General features: G+C 44.7%; 1 protein-coding gene across 1 annotated transcript in view; it reads right to left on the bottom strand.

Moving 5' to 3' along the window:
* Positions 1-2,906: 2,906 nt before the first annotated feature.
* The window catches only part of CCNF (cyclin F), a 29,683-nt gene continuing 12,902 nt past the window's right edge, over positions 2,907-19,687 (bottom strand). Inside the window, exons 9-17 of the mRNA XM_087701748.1 lie at positions 18,286-18,437; positions 16,931-17,095; positions 15,413-15,536; positions 14,256-14,436; positions 11,778-11,865; positions 10,617-10,716; positions 7,920-8,044; positions 4,733-4,902; positions 2,907-3,782 (exon numbers count right to left, since the gene is read on the bottom strand). Of these exons, the coding sequence (XP_087557874.1) occupies positions 3,343-3,782; positions 4,733-4,902; positions 7,920-8,044; positions 10,617-10,716; positions 11,778-11,865; positions 14,256-14,436; positions 15,413-15,536; positions 16,931-17,095; positions 18,286-18,437 (1,545 nt within the window). The 3' untranslated portion in view covers positions 2,907-3,342. The remainder of the gene's footprint in view (positions 3,783-4,732; positions 4,903-7,919; positions 8,045-10,616; positions 10,717-11,777; positions 11,866-14,255; positions 14,437-15,412; positions 15,537-16,930; positions 17,096-18,285; positions 18,438-19,687) is intronic.

Raw genomic sequence — 19,687 nt, 5'->3', positions numbered from 1 at the left:
GATATGTGAATAATCATTCCACTTTTGGTCCATAACTTATGACAATTACAACCAGAAAAAACAAGTCCCCAGTTGTTGGTTTTGAGGCACTCATGGAACTGAAAGTGATTTTAGCTATCAGGGTAGTCATTAAATGAACACTCCGGTCGTAACTGCATATCCAGTCATTTCAATGGGCGATTTGCTGGAAGCTGGCAAGATCAGTCATGGGATTTCAGAATGCTGCAGTCATAAAGATGACCAGTTACCAAGCATTCAACATGCAGTCATGCGATCATGGGGATGTGTTTGCATGTGACCATTTACAATGGCTGAAGGTTGTGTCTTTGCTTTACAAGGAAGTAAAGCACCCATTCTGTGGCCATCATAAATGCAGATGGCCATAAAGTGAGCATTGTATAAAGCAAACCCATTGAACCAGAGCATGGTTAAGCATGCCAGTTTAACTTGACCTTTCTGGCTCCAGTTGTATCAAGTGAAAGTTGGGCCATAAGGAAGGCTGAGCACCAAAGAATGGAGGCCTTTGAACTCTGGTGCTGGAGAAGACTCCTGCGAGTCCCTTGGACTGCAAGGCCATCCAACCAGTCAGTCCTAGAGGAGATCAACCCTGACTGCTCTTTAGAAGGCCAGATCCTGAAGAGGAAACTCAAAGACTTTGGCCATCTAATGAGAAGGAAGGACTCCCTGGAGAAGAGCCTCATGTTGGGAACGACTGAGAACAAAAGAAGGGGACGGCAGAGAAGGAAGTGGCATTGATGGTGCCACTGAAGCAGTCGGTGTGAGCTTCAATGGACTCCAGAGGATGCAAGAGGACAGGAAGGCCTGGAGGAATGCTGTCCATGGGATCGTGATGGGTTGGACACAACTTTACAATCAACAACAAAATACAACTTTTGTGATTAGAATTCACCCAACCCTGTTAAGAAATTGAAACTCTTCAAAGTGATGCATCATAAAGACTCAGGTGTTTCCATACAAAGTTCATTTTTATATATGTAAAAAAATCACTAGCCAACATGAACTTACATTAACATTAATTTCTTTTTTTTTTAAAAAAACAAACCTCATTGACTAGGGTCCAATATTCCTCAATTTCAAGCAGGCTTCAAACATAAGCCTCTTTAAAAATCTTGGTAGACAATTTATAGAGGCATAATTCATTGAAAAAAAATATACATTTTTCCCCTCGAGGCCCCAATTAGACAATACATCAAATAACAACCCAAAAAAAAAAAACCATTATTTCAACGTCTCCTGATCATGTAAAGGTGGTTGTTTTTCAGTGATCATTCAACTCGAAAAGAAAGTGGTTAGTTTCTTCAAGTTCGTTCAAGCCCATTGAAAATGCCAAATTACATATTTGACAACTTGTGGGCTCTGCCATGGAATGGACACCCTCCCCCACCTCAAAGGGTTTTTCAAAATTCCTACAGTATCCAATTGATCAACGCGGGCATCGTTTCCATCAACGAGTTCACAATCGCAAAGATTGTGCTCTTTACGATTGTGGTGAAATGCAGACGCCACATATGCATAGCTGTCCTTTGTGCCACGAACAGTGTATACCCGTGATGTCGAACCTAAGGGGCCCGTGCCAGAGGTGGCACGGAGAGCACTCTGTGGGCATGCATGCTGTCGCCAGCTGCCCTTTGTGGGTGCTGGGGCACCAGAAAATGCCCCCCAAATGGCCCAAAACAGGCCATTTTTGGCCTGAAAATGGTCGAAAAACAGGCATGCGTGCGCTGGCCAACTGGTTTTCAGGTTTCCAGCGTGCCTAGCTAGTGTTTGGGATTTTGGTGCTACGGTCCAGCTTAAGTACTCGGTCCCAAAAAGGTTCGTTATCAGTGGTGTATACTTTAGGACTTCATGGCAACATGACAGAACACAATTAATGTTGCTAGTTCCAAGACAAGATCTGTTTAATTTGTACATGTTTTTAATCTTGGGGTTTTTTTTTTAAAAAAAATATTTTTTAAATTTCATATCGTACAGCATGCCTTGTGATGTTTCTGACACGAAGAAATAAACAAACAAACCTGAGTTGCAAAGCCTGGGTTTCCCACCCTCGCCCCCCCCCCCTGCTCCATCTAACACTGTTGTCATCACAGTTGTGTTGGCCCTGGGCTTGCATTTTTTTTGGAAGGAAAGGAATAAGTAAAATCAGAGAAAGTAAGGAGCAAGCAAAGAAGGAAATAACACAATGACAGAAAGGAACATTTTGGAAAAGAATGTTAGGAAACCGTAAGGGATAGGAGAGGCATTTGCAAAATAACTTTTATGATACTAGTCCACAAGTTGATCATTTTGAACAGAGAGGCAAGAAACATCATCAAATACATCGGAAGGGGGGGGGGGAGTTGGTAAACAACGACAGTGTAGTCTTCAATGAACGGCAGAATCCGGTTACAAGGCAGTGTTTCTCAACCTCCGCCATTTTAAAACGGGTGGACTTCAACTCCCAGAATTCCCCAGCCCGCTTCTGGGAGTTGAAGTCCACCCGTTTTAAAATGGCGGAGGTTGAGAAATGTTGTTCCAGACCATCATTCCCTAACCTGGCACCCTCAAGATAGAGTAGCTCCCCAACTTGGAGAAAGGGGTCCCATTAGAAAAAGCAGTTTGAGATATAACCAAGAGTTTAAAATGAGGTAGTATCCCTCCTTCCTCAAAATAAGACCAGATAAGTTCCAAGCTGCCAAGGAAACACTGCTCCACACCTTCTCAAGATGAGGTCGAGATTACAATATCCGGCCTACTTTTATTAACCTCCGCAGAGAAGATCCATCAATGAGATGTTTATATTTCAGAAGATGGCCAAGGATCCATTTTAGTGTGTGTGTGTGTGTGTTTGTCCCTAATCTGGTCTTTTAATGGAGAAGTTGCTCTAAGAGCAAAGGAAAGAGAGATAAATTCACAGAGGATTTCTTCTGAATAAAAAGACCGAGGCGAAACATGGAGCCTGTATGATGTGGAACGTGAACCAAGATGGACTTGATTAACCTTATCTGGCACACAAGGAAACCCAACGTCTTCTGGAAAAAGACTACGGTTTGGTCTTGGAGGACTTCCATGTAAGATAGGACCTCTGTGTTACATGTCTTAGCACCTTCACTTGTGATTTGGCTACCGTGATGGGATGTAGACGAGGGCGGCCACCTCAAAAGAAGCTGACCGTTGTGTTAGGGGAGCCAGGAACTACCATGGGAAGCATGACACGCAACATCCAAGATACTTGGTACAACCAGATCTCATTCTCGCTCATTTTGCTTTGAAGGATTCTGATGTTCTGAGAAACAAGCCTCTACTAAGGATTCAAGCTTCAACAACCCTCGCCTCTCACAGCCTTCAAAGGCTTAAGAAACCCAAGCGGTTCTTCTCTTCTTCACCGTACGGCGTTACGTTCTTCCGCTTGGCTTGTCTCCGGCTCGACCGGCCATTGGTGGGAGGTAAACATGATTGTGAGTGCAAAGGCAGCGGTAGGATTTGATCCTTCGCCAGCCTCAGTGGTTGCCCTGAACTGGCTTTGAGAAATGTGCTGAAGTTGCCGTCGGTAGCGGAAGGAGGGCTGGTACTGTTGACCGAGGCGTAGCCGGAGCTGGCTTCCCCGGGAGAGGCTTGGATGATGATGAACGCCCTCTCCTCGTTGGGATGGTCATAATCCTTGAAGACGTACTGACATCCTTCCTGGGGGAGGCTCTCGTCATCGCTGGATTCTTGGCAACAGCAAGGCTTCCCGAGGTCCTGAGGCGGTAGAGTTCCTTCCAGAATTCCAGTAGGAGCTGTAACTACACCGTGAGGAAACAGAAGAAGGAAACTCTTAAAATAAGGTGGTCAGTATCGGATGCAAAGACCAAGTCTACAGGTGAAGATTCAATTAAACTGATTTAGTGCTCTTCGTGTCTACTCAAAGGAATCTTCTCAACTAACTGTTAGCCCCAGGAATGAGATTCAGCATGTTTGGACCAGTGCGGACGAACCAGATGTTAATTTTAATCTGATTTGTCGAACTAGTAAATTACAAGGACTGGTTGATCCCACCCACGCACCCCTGAGTCTCCATGCAGTCCCGTTCATTCTGCTCGGTAAGTGCAGGGCCCGCATGAGGCTCTGGGAGGGCGAAAAATGGGCCTACCGGAAGTCTGGAAATAGGTCCATTATTGCCCTCCAGAGCCCAGGGGAGGCCATTTTCACCCTCCTGGAGGCTTGAAAAAAATCTCCGGAGCTTGGGGAGCGTGAAAAATGGGCCTACCGGAAGACCAGAAACGGTTCCATTTCTGGCCTCTGGAGCTGGTTTTCACCCTCCTGAAGGCTCGGACAAAAGCTCCGGAGCTTAGGGAGGGAGAAAAACAGGCCTACAGGAAGTACCAGAAGTCCGGATATATGCTAACGACTAGCATAAGTGCTAGTCGTTCCCGACTCTAGGGGGCGGTGCTCATCTCTGTTTCAAAGCCGAAGACCCAGCGCTGTCAGAAGACGTCTGTGGTCATGTGGGTGGCACGACTAAACGCCGAAGGCGCACGGAACGCTGTTCCCTTCCGACCGAAGGTGGTTCCTATTTTTCTACTTGCATTTTTTAACGTGCTTTCGAACTGCTAGGTGGGCAGAAGCTGGGACAAGTAACAGCTTGTTATGCAGCGCTAGGAATTCGAACCGCCGACCTTTCTGATAGACAAGCTCAGCGTCTTAGCAGCTGCGTCCCAGAGATAACATTAGAGGAGAGAAACAGGGACCTTACCTTCCCCCTCCTTCTCGCCTTCGCTTTCTTGATCTCCTTCATACCCCGAACAAGCATCCAAGCTCCAATCCAGAAAATTATCCAGAAGACTTTCTTCCTGAGTGGACAATTCAGCCGTGGGGGTGGTGACAAAGCTACCCCGGTCCTCCTGGATGCTGTCTTCCCTCCTCCTATGAAGGGAACACCACCATGAATGACCTTCTTGGTCAGAAGACCTGAGCCAAGGATGAGATTCTACATCTCCAGGTGTAGGCCAAGGACAGTCAAGGCCTGGTGCTTTTTTTTATTATTAAAAGTTTTAAAGAGTTTTACAATTATATACCTTCCCTCCCTCCCCACCAACCGCACATCAGCTCCCCCCTCCCACAACCTCCCAGAGCAAATACAGAGTATAAACATTTAGCAACCATATACTAAAATAAACTAACTATTGTGGCCCGGCAGGAGCCATTGGAGCTGCCACCAGACTCCGACAACGAGGGACCCTATGAGTAGGCCCTGGAGGATGTGGAGGACCCTGGTCAGGGTTCCGACTCTGAGCAGGGCGCAGAGAGACTCATTGGCCACCAGGTGGCGCCTTGGATCAGTGGGGAGGAGACGAGAGTGATCCAGAAACCAAATGTGAGTTGTTCTGGGATGCACGCCGTCGAAGGGCTACTCAGCGTCAAGAACAACTACAATTACAGGAGGTAATTATGTTCAGCTGATGGTCATTAAGCTCCTCTCCCAGACTATAAAAGAGACTGCTTGTGCCACACCCTTCTTGCAGAAGTCAACGTTTGGGACTAAAGAGAAACGAACTTGGCAGGCTGGATTGCTGCCAGAGTTTGTTTGCATTGCTGCCAAGGTTTCTCGGACTTGCTGCCAAAGTCCTTATTGGTTTGTTTATTTGGCTTTCAGCCACCGAGAGTCTGGACTTGCTAATTAAAGGACATTCCATTTTACGCTTGTCTTGGCTTTCATTACTGAACGGAGGAGGGGGTCAGAACAACTAACAAACTTTAGCATCGTCCCCGCTTGTACTTTAACTCCCCTTTTGTAAGGCTAACTTTAGATAAGTTGTGACATTCCTTGCTCAGTCATTCATAAGCTATCTGGAGTTTCTTAGCCCCATATTTATTTTGAATGTAATCAATCCATCTTCTCCATTCCAGCTTGTATTTCTCATCTGAATGATCCTTAAGATATGCTGATATTTTAGCCATCTCTGCTAAGTTTGTTACTTTTAATGTCCATTCTTGAATTGTAGGCAATTCTTCCTTCTTCCAGTACTGCACCACCAAGAGTCTTGCTGCCGTTAAGTTCAGAATCAAATTAGCCTCTATAACTGTACAGTCTGTAATTATATCTAACAAGAATAACTGAGGAGTAAACTTTATCCTCTTTTTGAGAATATTTTGAATAATCCACCATATTTTTATACAAAATGCTTTGACCTTTTTACAAGTCCACCATATATGATAATACGTAAGGCCTGGTGCTTGTAGGAACATGGGACGACAGTCAAGAGGGCCTCTGCAACCAGATCATGCAAAGGCATGTAAAAAGGAAGGGGGGGGGGTTGCATTGCACGACTGCAGCTCCATCGTGATTTTTATTTTGATTTAGTCCATCCCACTCCGTGACCTGGAATACAACCTGTTTGTTTTTACAATCTAGGGCACTGATGGCTAACCTTTATCTCCTTGCGTGCTGAAATTGTGCACGCGTGTCCACATCCATTATGCAATGCGCCCCATCCTCCGCGCATGCATGTATGACCCCCCCCGCTCCCCCATTCATGCGTGCGACCCCCAGCCCGTTTTTGACCTAGCGAGCCTCCCTAAAGCCTCCTGCAACCAAAACTGGGTCCTCCTTCACGGTCTGAGAAACTAAAGAGATTCCTTCCTTTCTTCCTCGTCCATTATGCAGCTGCGGGCTTTGCTGTCTCTTATCTGATTCTTCCTTTGGCAGCGTCTCTTCATCCAATCTACAGTCTTGTCCACATGCCATTATTTTGGCTGAGAAAGAGTGGCGGATCCAAAGTCCTCTAGGAAACTCCACGCCCGATGGGAAATTGTGACTTGGGTCTCCTCAGAGCCGAGGTGGCGCAGTGGTTAGGGTGCAGTATTGCAGGCCACTTCAACTGACTGTTATCTGCAGTTCAGCGGTTCTAATCTCACCGGCTCAAGGTTGACTCAGCCTTCCATCCTTCCGAGGTGGGTGAAATGAGGACCCAGACTGTGGGGGCGATATGCTGACTCTGTAAACCACTTAGAGAGGGCTGAAAGCCCTAAGAAGCGGTATATAAGTCTAACTGCTATTGCTATTGCTATCTTCCTAGCTCAACATCTTCTTACCTTGCCAAAAAAATCCTTTTGGCTCCAATTTAGAGCTGCAAATCTCCCTCCTGCCTTCCTTTTTCTCTGTTTCCCACTTTTCTTTCTTTCCTTCCTTTTTCTCTCCCTCCTTTCTTTCTCTTTCTCTCTCCCTTCCTTTCCCTTGGGTATGTCTAGTTGAATGAAAAGAAGGACTAGGGGAGACATGATAGCAGTCTTCTGATACCTCAGGGGCTGCCCCAAAGAAGAGGGAGTCAAACTATTCTCCAAGGCACCTGAGGGCAGGACAAGAAGCAATGGGTGGAAACTAATCAAGGAGAGAAGCAACCTAGAACTAAGGAGAAATTTTCTGAGAGTCAGAACAATTAATCAATGGAACAACTTGTCTCCAGAAGTTGTGAATGCTCCAACCCTGGGAGTTTTTAAGATATTGGATAACCATTTGTCTGGTGGTGCAAGGTTTCCTGCCTAAGCAGGGGGTTGGACTAGAAGACCTCCAAGGTCCCTTCTAATTCTGTTATACTATTCTATTCCATTCCCTTTTCTTCTCACCCATCTCACGAGGCGATTCTGGGTGGCTTACGACGTTATAAAGAATAAAACAATGCGGCACACTTCTATATAATAAGAATAAAACCTTATAAAAATGCAATTTATCGGCAATTATCTTAATCAGCCTGGAAAGAACTGGCTGTGCTCCCACCCACCCACCCCCATCATAAAAGCAGCAGCGCAACTAATGCGCAGGGAGATTGGGATAAATGAACAGCTGTTCTGTTCACGTACAAAGAGTGGTTATGGTGTGTCTTGCAATAGAATCAAAGATGATTTCAACAGCGGGGGGATCAGAACCCAAGTCCCGAACTTGCCTTTTAGAACGTTTTCCGGATGGGGAAGTGAGGAAGGTCTCCACCGCGTTCACGTACGAAGATCCAGGCTCGGGGTCTTCTTGTTTCACTCCCAGCAGGGAGCAGAGCTGGCTGTAGGTCATCACCTAGAGAGTAAGGGGAGTCAAACGCATGATTTAGGGCCTGGATATCTACGGGACCGTATTGGACCTGGGTACTTGAGAGACCGCCTACTGCCAATTACCTCCACTAGACCAATTAGATCCCACAGACTAGGCCTCCTCCGAATTCCATCAGCCGGCCAGTGTCGACTGGCGACTACCCGGAGGAGAGCCTTCTCTGTGGCTGCTCCGACCCTCTGGAACGAACTCCCCGTGGAGATTCGTACCCTCACCACCCTCCAGGCCTTCCGCATAGCCCTTAAAACCTGGCTGTTCCGACAGGCCTGGGGCTAAAGACTCAGTGCCCCATTCCGAATGGTACGATTGTTGTGTTTTCAACTATGTATGGTTTTTATGTTTTTGTAACTCTGTTTGTATTTCCCCTCCCTTTTTGAGTTGTGAGCCGCCCTGAGTCCCTTCAGGTAAAAGGGCGGCATACAAATAAAATTAAACCTTAAACCTTCTGCCACATACCTCCCAGCGACCGATAAGATCTCACAGGGTGGGCCTTCTCCGGGTGCCGTCAACTAGATAATGTCGTTTGGCAGTTCCTCGGGGGAGAGCCTTCTCTGTAGCTGCTCCGGCCCTATGGAACGATCTATCCCCAGAGATCTGAACCCTCCCCACTCTTGCGGCCTTCAAAAAGTCCATTAAGACCTGGCTTTTCCGGCAGGCCTGGGACTGTTGACCTCTTGAATGAGGTCCAGCCCCACTACGGTTGAGTATGTTGTGTTTTAACTTGCTTTGTTTTTCTTTACTTTTTAAACTTTTTAGTACTTTTTAAATTGTCTTTTATGTAAGTCGCCCGGAGTCCTTCGGGAACTCCCCGTGGAGATTCGTACCCTCACCACCCTCCAGACCTTCCGCATAGCCCTGAAAACCTGGCTGTCCCGACAGGCCTGGGGCTACAGAATTCAACCCCACCCGAATAGTATGACTGTTGCGTTTTTTTAATGATGTATTGTCTTTATGTGTGTATCTTGTTTTGTTTTTCCCTCCCCCTGGATTGTGAGCCGCCCTGAGTCCCCTTAGGGAAAAGGACGGCATATAAATAAAGTTAAATCCTAAATCCTAAATTGGGCAGCATATAAGTTTATTAAACTTAAACTACTTCTCATTGAGTGCCGAATCAGAGTTATTTGACTTCAGGGAGGGTGTGCGTGGCTGGGGTAGGCATGGCTAGAGTGGGCATGGCCAGCTTAACGTCACTCATGTTGGGGGGTGCACCTGTGGTGACCAAGTGTTAAGGCAGGACTTCTGTGAGGATGTTTGCTTTTCTCATTAGTTGGCAAACCACTGCTGAGGAATGCAACTGTCAGCACAATGATCCTTAATGATTAATAAATGTGAGACATGAGATTTGGCATGTAGGCACATTCCATCGCTTGCAACAACAAACCATGAGCTGTCCATTTACCCTTCTCAACCATAATTTGGACTTTGTCTAAGCCAGTGGTTCTCAAACTTGGCAACTTTAAGACTTGTGGACTTCAACTCCCAGAATTCTCCAGCCAGCAGAGCTGGCTGGAGAATTCTGGGAGTTGAAATCCACAAGTCTTAAAGTTGCCAAGTTTGAGAACCACTGGTCTAAGCTAATCCAATCAGTACAAATGTGCTTTGATCAATGAACCAGTTTCTGCCACGTAAACTGTTTTATGACAATAAAAGGGAGCTCCCCATGAGCTATTCGGGGTGCCTTCCCATTAAGCTTCTTCATTTCATTTTTTTTTTCATTTTATTAAGATTTATAGGCCGCCCTTCTCCCTGAGGGGACTCAGGGCGGCTTACAATCACAGGGAAGGGGGTGCAATAATAAAAGACAAACAGTGAGTGAACAAAATAAAATAATAAAACACAACTTGCATTCAACAGTCAACACTCGGGCGGGTAATTTAAGAACTTATCCCCAGGCCTGCTGGGAGAGCCAGGTCTTAAGGGCCGTGCGGAAGGTCTGGATGGTGGTGAGGGTACGAATCTCAATGGGGAGATCGTTCCACAGGGTCGGAGCTGCAACAGAAAAGGCTCTCCTCCATGTAGTCGCCAGTCGACATTGACTGGCAGATGGAATTCGGAGGAGGCCCAATCTGTGCGATCTAATCGGTTGAAGGGAGGTAATCGGCAGAAGGCGGTCTCTCAAGTACCTGCCTGTCTCCGTCTTTTCTTCATCCCAACAACAGACTTCCCTCAGACTTCCTTCTTACTTCCTTCCCCTCTTTCCTTATTTTTCCTTCCTTGCTCTCTTCCCATCTTCCCTTCCTTTTCTTTCCTCTTCCCCTTCTTGCATGCTCCAAAGCAAAAGGGGGAACATTTCCCCTTGTTTTGTTTTGAGTTTGTTTTGCTAGCCCTCTGCCAGTAAAAACGGAGCTCAACTGTGTGTGGGGGGGGGGGGGGGGAGAGAGACAGATGTGCACCCCGCCTCCCAAACCGTTTTTGGCTGCAACAGCCTCCTGCAGCCCCAGGGCTCCATTTTTGCTGGCAAACATTATACACCATATAGCTTTAAGATGACAAAGGGGGGGGGGGGAAATCCTTCCCTCTGATTCTTGATTTAGCCTACCTCCTCTTTTCCAATTTCTTCGTAGCGCTTATCCTCAAACCGTTGCTTCACAGCAGTCAGGGATACCTGCCTATAATCTTTGGGAGCATCTTCATGGAAGCTGGGAAGAGAAAAACAGGGAACCATCTCGGTGAATCTCTGAAACAGCCCTGGGTATCAGAACTTAACATTCCCTGGCCTAGGATCTTCAGGGAATGAAGCCTGCCCTGTTCCCAGGTAACGTGGTTATCATTTCGGCCCGATATGATCCCCTTTGTGATTCTACCAGCAAGAGGGATCCACATCAAGATCAGAGTGAGGGGTCCTTGGTGGTCTCTGAGCATGACCTAAACTAGGTAACTGTTCTGACTGAGGCTTCCCGAGAGCATGAAGCAAATTCCTTGTGAGGGAGCAAAAAACCCGTTTATTAATTGACTGTGAATTCTGCTCATTCACCTCCAGCAGTCTTTCCAGGGAGGATTTACAGTCACAGACCTTATCTGGCTTGGAGAGCTGCCAGGCCACTATCTGCAAAACTCGGCAAGGAGTCTTGGAGAGTCACGAGCCAATTAAGCGAACTAGTTGTCTCCTGCAAGCTCCATTCCCCTTTCATTCCTCTTTTATTTCCTCTGGGAGGGGCCATTCATTGTCCACCTGTGGCCTTACTCTCAAGTCGACCCCTGTTCTTTAGCTGTTCCCTTCATCTGTCAACTCTGTGCATGCTCACACTGGGAACAGGCTCCAGCTGTTTGTCTGCCAAACTGATATGGGGCACTCTAGGGGGCGGTGCTCATCTCCATTTCAAAGCCGAAGAGCCAGCGCTATCCGAAGACGTCTCCGTGGTCATGTGGCCGGCATGATTAAACGCCGAAGGTGCACAGAGCGCTGTTACCTTTCCACCAAAAGTGGTTCCTATTTTTCTATTTGCATTTTTTACGTGCTTTCGAACTGCTAGGTTGGCAGAAGCCGGGACAAGTAATGGGAGTTACGCAGCGCTAGGGATTTGAACTGCCGAATTGCCAACCTTTCTGATTGACCAGCTCAGTGCCTTAGCCACTGAGCCACCATGGAGCTTGAAGTGTGTTTATCTTGTGCTGTGCTAGGAAGAATTGGAAGTCAATGCCCCCTTTTCTTCTTTCTTTCTTTCTCTCTCTCTCTCCGCCTTGTATTTCAAACATTTACCATTTCTTGTGGAGGCTCAGCACACAGGGAACCAGCTCTTCAAGGGAAAATCCTGTATATTCTGTTAACTGGCTAGTCCAAGGACGAGCTGCAGGCAAGACAAATGAAAACAAACATCATTATTGCTCTTTTCAAAAATCTTCTGCACAACTTAAGCTTAACTTTACCTCCACTCTGGAATACAAGCAGCCTTCAACCTGTGACCACAACTGAACTCAACATTTCTGTCGTAAAAAAAAGACAGTTGTAAAGTGAACCGTGCTCCATTTTACGACCTCTCGTCACGGTTAAGCCAATCGACAGTTAAGCGGCTCGTGGGGTTGTTAAGAATGAATCTGGCTTCCCCCATTGACTTTGCTTGTCAGGTGGTCTCCAAAGGTGATGCCATAACCCCGGGACAACGCAACTGTCATAAACATGAGTTAGTTGCAAAGCACCAGAATTTTTTTTTTTTAATATATATTTTCTCTTTGTATATAATAAGTGTTTAGTGAACAACGTACTGTATGGGTAATTTTGTTCACATAACAATATTAAAACTCTTAATTTCTTTTTTTTTATTTCTTTTTTTTTTAATTAACAAACATGTAAAATGCACACACACAAAACTTAAGATATACACATTTACACAATAGAATATGAACAGGAGCTTCCTGTTCTTTCTAATAGCAATTATCAATCGATACCGCTCACCTTATATTATTTCCCCTTCTATTGTATTTCATTTGGATTTCACCATTCTTAACCCTCTTATTTTACTCATAACTATTATTTTTTGAGTTTTGTTATATTCCTTCATTGATTCTTGTTTCTTTCCTCCATCCAGCTACACCGTTTATCCCATATCTGGTAGAATTCTGATTCTTCTTTTCCCTGGATTTCTTTAGTTAGTTTGTCCATTTCAGCACAATCCATAACCTTTCTTATTATTTCATCTTCGCTTGGAATTAATTTGTTTTTCCATTTCTGGGCAAAGGCAATGCTTGCCGCCATAATTATATGTAGTATTAAATACTGGATTTCTTTTTTGTATTTCGCAGACATTATTCCTAATAAAAAAAGCTTCAGGTTTCCATTCTATTTTAACCCCTGTTATTGCCTCCAGCCAATTTTGGATCCTTTTCCAAAAAAGTTTTGCCTCCTCACAGGTCCACCATAAATGGTAATATGTTCCATGTATTGATTCGCATTTCCAACAGTTTGGGGAGGTATTTGTTAAGATTTTAGCTAACCTTGTTGGTGCCATCTGTAAAACATTTTGTAAACTCTTTAATTTCTAACTCTATTATCCAACCATTGATAAAACGAGTTCCAAGTTTGAAAATATTCTGTGCCTTCTTTTGCTTTTCTTTATTTATAAAGTTTTAATTTTTTTTAAATATAAACATTCTATCTTCTATTAAACAGTGTGCAATAGCTATCAAAATTTACAAATTCATGTACATTAATATTAATTCTCTAATCTTAGAATTGTAGTATATTGAACAGCTGAACATAGAAAGTCTGTTCCTTTTTTGCTCTTAACGTATCTTCTAATAAAAATATAATAATGACATCAAGTATAATAGTCCTCCTCCTCATAATACTAACAATTATCAAATTGTCTCCATTGTTAGTGTCCATTTCTGATTTTTTGATCACATGACTGTGGAAGATACCGCCACAGTCGTTAAGTGTGATAAACGGTCGTAAGTCACTTTTTTCAGCGCCGTGGTAACGATGGGCCGCTAAACGAACTTTAACAGTATTTTAAAAAGCTTCTTCATTTTGTTAAGTTGTCTAGAATAATAATAAAGCAGTCTTTAAAAAATATGTCTAATAATTTGAACATTCTATAGGCATTTATAGTTAGACTTACCTCCTTGCAGCAAACAGCCTGATTAGCACAAGGAAAAAAAATCTACCTCCCAGCAATTTGCCTCCTGGAGCAAACAGCAAGTTTTGCTTTCAATTTCTCCCGATCATCAGCTGTTTCAGGCTGCAGGGATTGTTATAGCCTATTGAAGCCTCAGCAAGCTCCCCGTTTGCTGCAAGGAGGCAAGTTGCTGGGAGGCAGAGGCCAAAGGGTGGGCCTTTATACATTCAGTGTATAAGACGCACCCACATTTTCACCCTCTTTTAGTGGGGAAAGGTGCATCTTATACTCCAAAAAATATGGTAGTCTAAATAACATTCCTTTCTCAGAGAGTCAAGGACGTCTTGCCTTGCACCTGGAACGGTGTGACTGGGAGGCATCTCCAATTGGGACGAGGTGTGATTGGGCCATGTGATGGACATGTGGGAGCTAGGTAGGGGCTTGGACTTTCGTTTGGATGGGGAAGACCTGGAAGCTTTCAGATTCGGGTTTTCCCAGATGTGCCAATAGGACATCTCTAATAAAATGGAACTTCGAGCAACCTCAAACCTTGGAGTCTTCCTTCGTTGGGAGTGTTACTTGGAACCCTGTCGCAGGTGGTCTTTGTTCGGATTGGAACTCACCTTGCCTGTGCAACACTTTTGCTAACAGCAAAGCCGCTGCAGACAAACGGGCCGGGGAGTAGCCGCAAAGGCCCGTGTTGAGGAGGGAAAGTTCACAGATAAAGCTGTACAAGGATGCAGTCCTTCTTTCCAGCGAGGTGATGTTCAGTAGCACTTCCTTATAGTCCACAATAGTAGGAATCTAATTTTATTTTTACATATAAAAAAGAGGAAAACAGGAAGTCAAACATGTTCCTAACCTAGGCAAGAACAGGAAGTCTCCAGATGATGTCTTCTGAGGCTTAGCTAATATATTAAGTGTTACAACCCCTGGTATGCCCAAATATATTTATTTATCAGCACAAATACAACATGTATGTATGTATGTATGTATGTATGTATGTATGTATGTATGTATGTATGTATTTGTTATATTTGTGCTGATAAATAAAGGGAGTAGTATAGATCTATTTCAAGCTATTTAGCTCTCATCAGCTAGCCATACCCTGACTGGGAATCGGAATATATTTATTTATATATATTTATATATATATATATAAATTTCTCATCATTGGATGAGAAGCAAAACTTTTTCAAAGAAAGAAGATCAGAAACTCTAGTTGCCCCTTGAAAAAAAGCTCCGGAGGACTGAGAATCTGCATAGATTTCTAGGTTCCTTGGTTTTATAAATCAAACACAGGAAGGAAGGAAGGAAGGAAGGAAGGAAGGAAGGAAGGAAGGAAGGAAGGAAGGAAGGAAGGAAGGAAGGACATCATAAAAGGAGGGAGGGAGGGGAAGGAGGGAGGGAGGAGGGGGATGATAGATAGAAAGAAGGAAGGAGGGAGGACATAATAGATAGAAGAAAGGGAAGGAGAAGGAGGGAGGGAGGAAGAAATGACCTGATAGAAGGAAGGAAGAAAACTTAAGTTTTAAATTTTGAATCTGAGCTGAGAAAGTCACAGCAGAATCAAACAGCATTGGGAAAATTCAAAGGAGTGGGATTTGCTCAATATTTTTTCATGCAGCGATAAAGGAATCACATATGATATTCATGTCCAAAATATTCTCCAAGGCACATCGCTTCTAACATCGCTATTAGGAACGACTGAACAGGAGGCAGCCCTCAACTTAGAATCCCAATGCTGAAGGCCAAGTCCATCCTCTCCGTACGAGTTTACCTTTATCCTGCCTTCCAGGGCAGAGATGATCTCCCCCATCATCCTCACGAGGTCTTCGTACTTGTACGTGTTGTCCGTTAACCAAACCGCCTCGCGAATCGTCAGAATCTCTTTGCTCACGAAGCTGCAATGCAAGAGCAATTTGCATGAAAGGCCAACGTCGTGGGGGAAATAGAAATAATATTAAACTGCCCCTTCCAGAAGCAGCTAAGATCAGGGGTGTCAAACTCAATTTCATTGAGGGCCGCAATCAGGGTTGTGTTTCACCTTGGAGGGCAGGGGGGGGGGGCATGGCCAGCATGACATCACTCATGTCAGGGACGCCTGTGGTGGGCTGAGCGCTCTGCCAGCAAAAATGGGTTCTTGCACGCAGCCCTCTCGAGCTACCTTTTCGTAGAAAAATAGGAACCATTTTTGGTGGGAAGGTAGCAGCCCTCCGTGCGCTTTCGGCATTTAGTCATGCCGGCCACATGACCACAGAGACATCTTTGGACAGCTCTGGCTCTTTGGCTTTGAAACGGAGATGAGTACCGCCCCCTAGAGTCGGGAACGACTAGCACATATGTGCGAGGGGAACCTACATGGATATGACCTTGCAAGTCTTTTAAGTACAATTCCCCTCCTGTCTCCTTTGCAGCCCAAGAAACTAAGGAGGTACCTTCTGACTTCTTGCCTCAGCTGTTATGCAATTGTGGGTTAGATTGTCTTTTATCTGACCATTCCCTTGTCAGTATCTCTTTCCCAGTCTCCCAAGGTCTTCTACATATACCATCTTGTCCCAAAGGTGCTTTTTCCAAAAGGCTACTGGACTTCCTTGGCTTTTTCTTTGAAAATGTTTCGTTTCTCATCCGAGGAGCTTCTTCAAAACAGTTCTGAAGAAGCTTCTTGGCTGAGAAGTGAAATGTTTTCAAGGAAATGCCTCCAGGAATCGTGGGTGCTCCACCACTGAATGTTTTTAAGAGTCTAGAAAGTCACTTATCTAAAACGGTATAGGTTCTCCTGCTTGAGCAGGGGGCTGGACTAGAAGACCTCCAAGGTCCCTTCCAGCTTATTCTATTCTATTCATTCTTCTATTTTACAATTCTATTATACAATTCTGTTCTAGTCATTCTTCACTATTATATTCATTCTTCTATTTTATAATTCCATTCTCTATACTATTCAATTCATTCTTTATTCTATTTTATTCATTCTCTATTCTATTCAATTCATTCTCTATACTATTCAGTTCATTCTTTATTCTATTCATTCTTCTATTCTATTTTATTCATTCTTTATTCTATTCAATTTGTTCTCTATTCTGTTCAATTCATTCTTCTATTCTATTCTATTCCATCATCAGTAAAGATTCTATTCCATTCTATTCCTTTAATTTCTATTCTGTTCTGTTCCTGAGTCCTCATGTTTTCCACTAATGCAGCAAAATGGCATTCAGAATCCGTTGCAATCTCCATTAAATAACAATTGGTAAAATCAAACCAAGCTACCACCAGCACCCCCATGAACTACAAGGCTTACCGGGTACAAATAACCATGCATGCAATTCCTAAAAGCTGCAGCCGAGCCCGGGGCACAGATCTTAATTTTAAGTACCGATCCACACAGCCAATGGTCATGTGAAGGCAGAGGCTGGAGAAATCTTTCATGGTGGCCACTTCTACCAGCCAATCAACCAAAATGTATCTAAAAGAGCAAATAAAATAAGATAACATAAAGTAAAATAAAGCAGTTAGAAATTCATCTTTGCTGTCCAATGGGAATCAATTATCCCACGGTGCTTCTTTCATTGGTCATTTCCCTTTTTTAAAAAAATATTTTTTAAAAGATTTGTTCATAAGTAAATAAACAGAATTTTTTTAAAAAAATGAGAGGGACTATTGAAGAAACTGAAATTAACTACCATATTTTTTGGCGTATAAGACACATCTTTTTTCCTCAAAAAAGAGACTGAAAAGCTGGGTGCGTCTTATACACTGAATACAGCATTTTTGGCCTCCTGAAACCCCACTCCCTTCACCAAAATGGCCGTGCAGAGCCTTTAGGAGGCTTATAGAGTGCTCCTGGGGGCTGGGGAGGGCAGAAATAAGCAAAAAATGGTCCCTTTTTTGCTCAATTTTGCCCTCCGCCCAGCCCCCAGGAATACTCTATAAGCCTCCTAAAGGCTATTCATGCCCTTTAAAAAAAAAAAACGGGCTTGTTTTTGCGAAAAACAGTACTAAATGCAGTCATCTGGTAGACAATCTTAACTGGGGATTATTTTTGGGATAGGGTTTATATTATGAGCATCCGGAAAAATCATGCTAAGGCTTTTGTGGCTTAGGTCTTATTTTCGGAGAAACAGGGTATTGTATTTTTCAAAGTATAAGACGCACCAAGGTTTTGAAGAGGCAAATTAGAAAAAAAAAGTTTTTGCACTCTGCAAACCTCCCAAAAACGGGCCTGTTTTTTTAAAGGGCATGAATAGCCTTTAGGAGGCCTGTAGAATGCTCCTGGAGGGGGGGGGGGAGAGCAAAAAACGGCCCATTTTTCACGAAAACAAGCCCATTTTTTGTTTAAAAAATGTCATGGATAGCCTTTAGGAGGCTTATAGAGTGCTCCTTTTTTCCCCTCATTTCTGCCCTCCCCAGCCCCAGGAGCACTCTGAAAGCCTCCATAAGGCTCTGCATGGCCATTTTGGGGGGCGGGGTTTCGGGAGGCAAAAAATGCTGTATTCAGTGTATAAGACGCACCCAGCCTCTTTTTTGAGGGGAAAAGGTGCGTCTTATACTCCGAAAAATACGGTAATTAAACTGCCCAGGGTCATTCAACAGTGAGATGGATGGCATATAAATTGAATAAATAAATGACAAAAACAGCAGGATGGACGCCTTTACCTCATTGTCTCATTCATGCCCTTTTGGACGGTGAAAATGCTTTGCTTGCTCAGAGGAACAGAGGCCTGGAAAAACTGGGAGATCGTCTCGACGGAAGTCTTGCTTTCCGGTCCCAGTTGGTTCCCGTTCCCGCAAGCTTTGGCAAGGGTGATCTACACAAGGTGAAAAAGCAACCCGAGTTAAGGCAACGGAGCTCAGCCTGGAGGAAATCAACTCTGAAGGACAGCTCCTGAAGCTGAAGTTCAAATACCCTGGCCACCTAATGAGAAGAGAGGATTCCTTGGAGAAGGTCCTGATGTTGGGGAAGAGGGAAGGCATTCCAACCCAGGCCTCCCAAGATCATGAAGCCGACTCCTCGTCCTGATAAAACCTCCTTTATTTAGGTTAATGGGAATTCCTCTCCAGCAAAGTCCCGGCAAACAGTCTTTCGTGAGATTTCACAACTACAGACCTTGATCAGGCTAGGAGAGCTGCCAGGCCGATATCTTCCAAACGCCACGCTGTAGCAGCAATTACTTGGCAACAAGTCAGGAACAGATCTTCACTCTAATGAATTGAACTAATTGTCTCCTGCAAACTCCACTCCCCTTTGGCTCCTCTTTTATTTACTCTGGGAGGGGCCATTCATCGTCCACCTGCGGCCTTACTCCCAAGTAGCTCTCTATTCTTTAGCTGTTCCCTTCCTCCAGCAACTCTGTGCATGCGCACACTGGGAACAGGCTCCAGCTGTTTGTCTGCCTCACTGCTGTCTGACTTTGAAGGCAGCTGATAACTGTCAGATGGCTCTGGCCCTCTCTCTGCCTCCAACGCAGAGCCCTCATCAGAGCCTTCCCCAGGCTCCAGGACTGGCCCATCTTCCTCCCCAACCTCCTCACTCTCTGAGTCTGCCACCAGTTCCGCTGGCCACTGGCGGGCCACAACAGAAGGCAAAAGGAGAAGGGAGCAGCAGAGGATGAGATGGATAAAAGGTGTCCTTGACACAATGAACGTTGGGCAAATTCTGGGAGACAGTGGGGCCTGCCTTGCTATGGGTCCACGCCATCGTGACGAGTCGGGCACAACTTAGCAATTAAACAATAATAACAAAGTTCAGCTTTGATGCGCAAGAAAGAAAAAATTGGCTATTCAGGTAGTAGGAGGGGATCTTTCCTGCTCCTCCCCCCCCCCCCCGGTAGGGTGTCAAGATTTCAAGGAACATCCAAATTAATTGATCTTTAAAAAGAGCCCTGGTGGCGTCGTGGTTAGAATGCTGGATTGCAGGCTGACTCTGCCCACTGCCAGCAGTTTGATTCTCACCGGCTGAAGGTTGAACTCAGCCGTGCATCTGTTTTCTTCATCCATTGAGGTCACGCACCCACCTCTTTACAAAGTAAACAACTTTAGATCCAGGAACCAACAACCA

Source organism: Thamnophis sirtalis, unplaced genomic scaffold (assembly GCF_051295495.1).
Source record: "Thamnophis sirtalis isolate CommonGarterSnake01/CBP01778 unplaced genomic scaffold, rThaSir2_p1.2 scaffold_14, whole genome shotgun sequence".
Taxonomy (NCBI): domain Eukaryota; kingdom Metazoa; phylum Chordata; class Lepidosauria; order Squamata; family Natricidae; genus Thamnophis; species Thamnophis sirtalis.
Note: the sequence above shows the minus strand (reverse complement) of the source record. Positions and strands in the feature narration are given on the sequence as shown.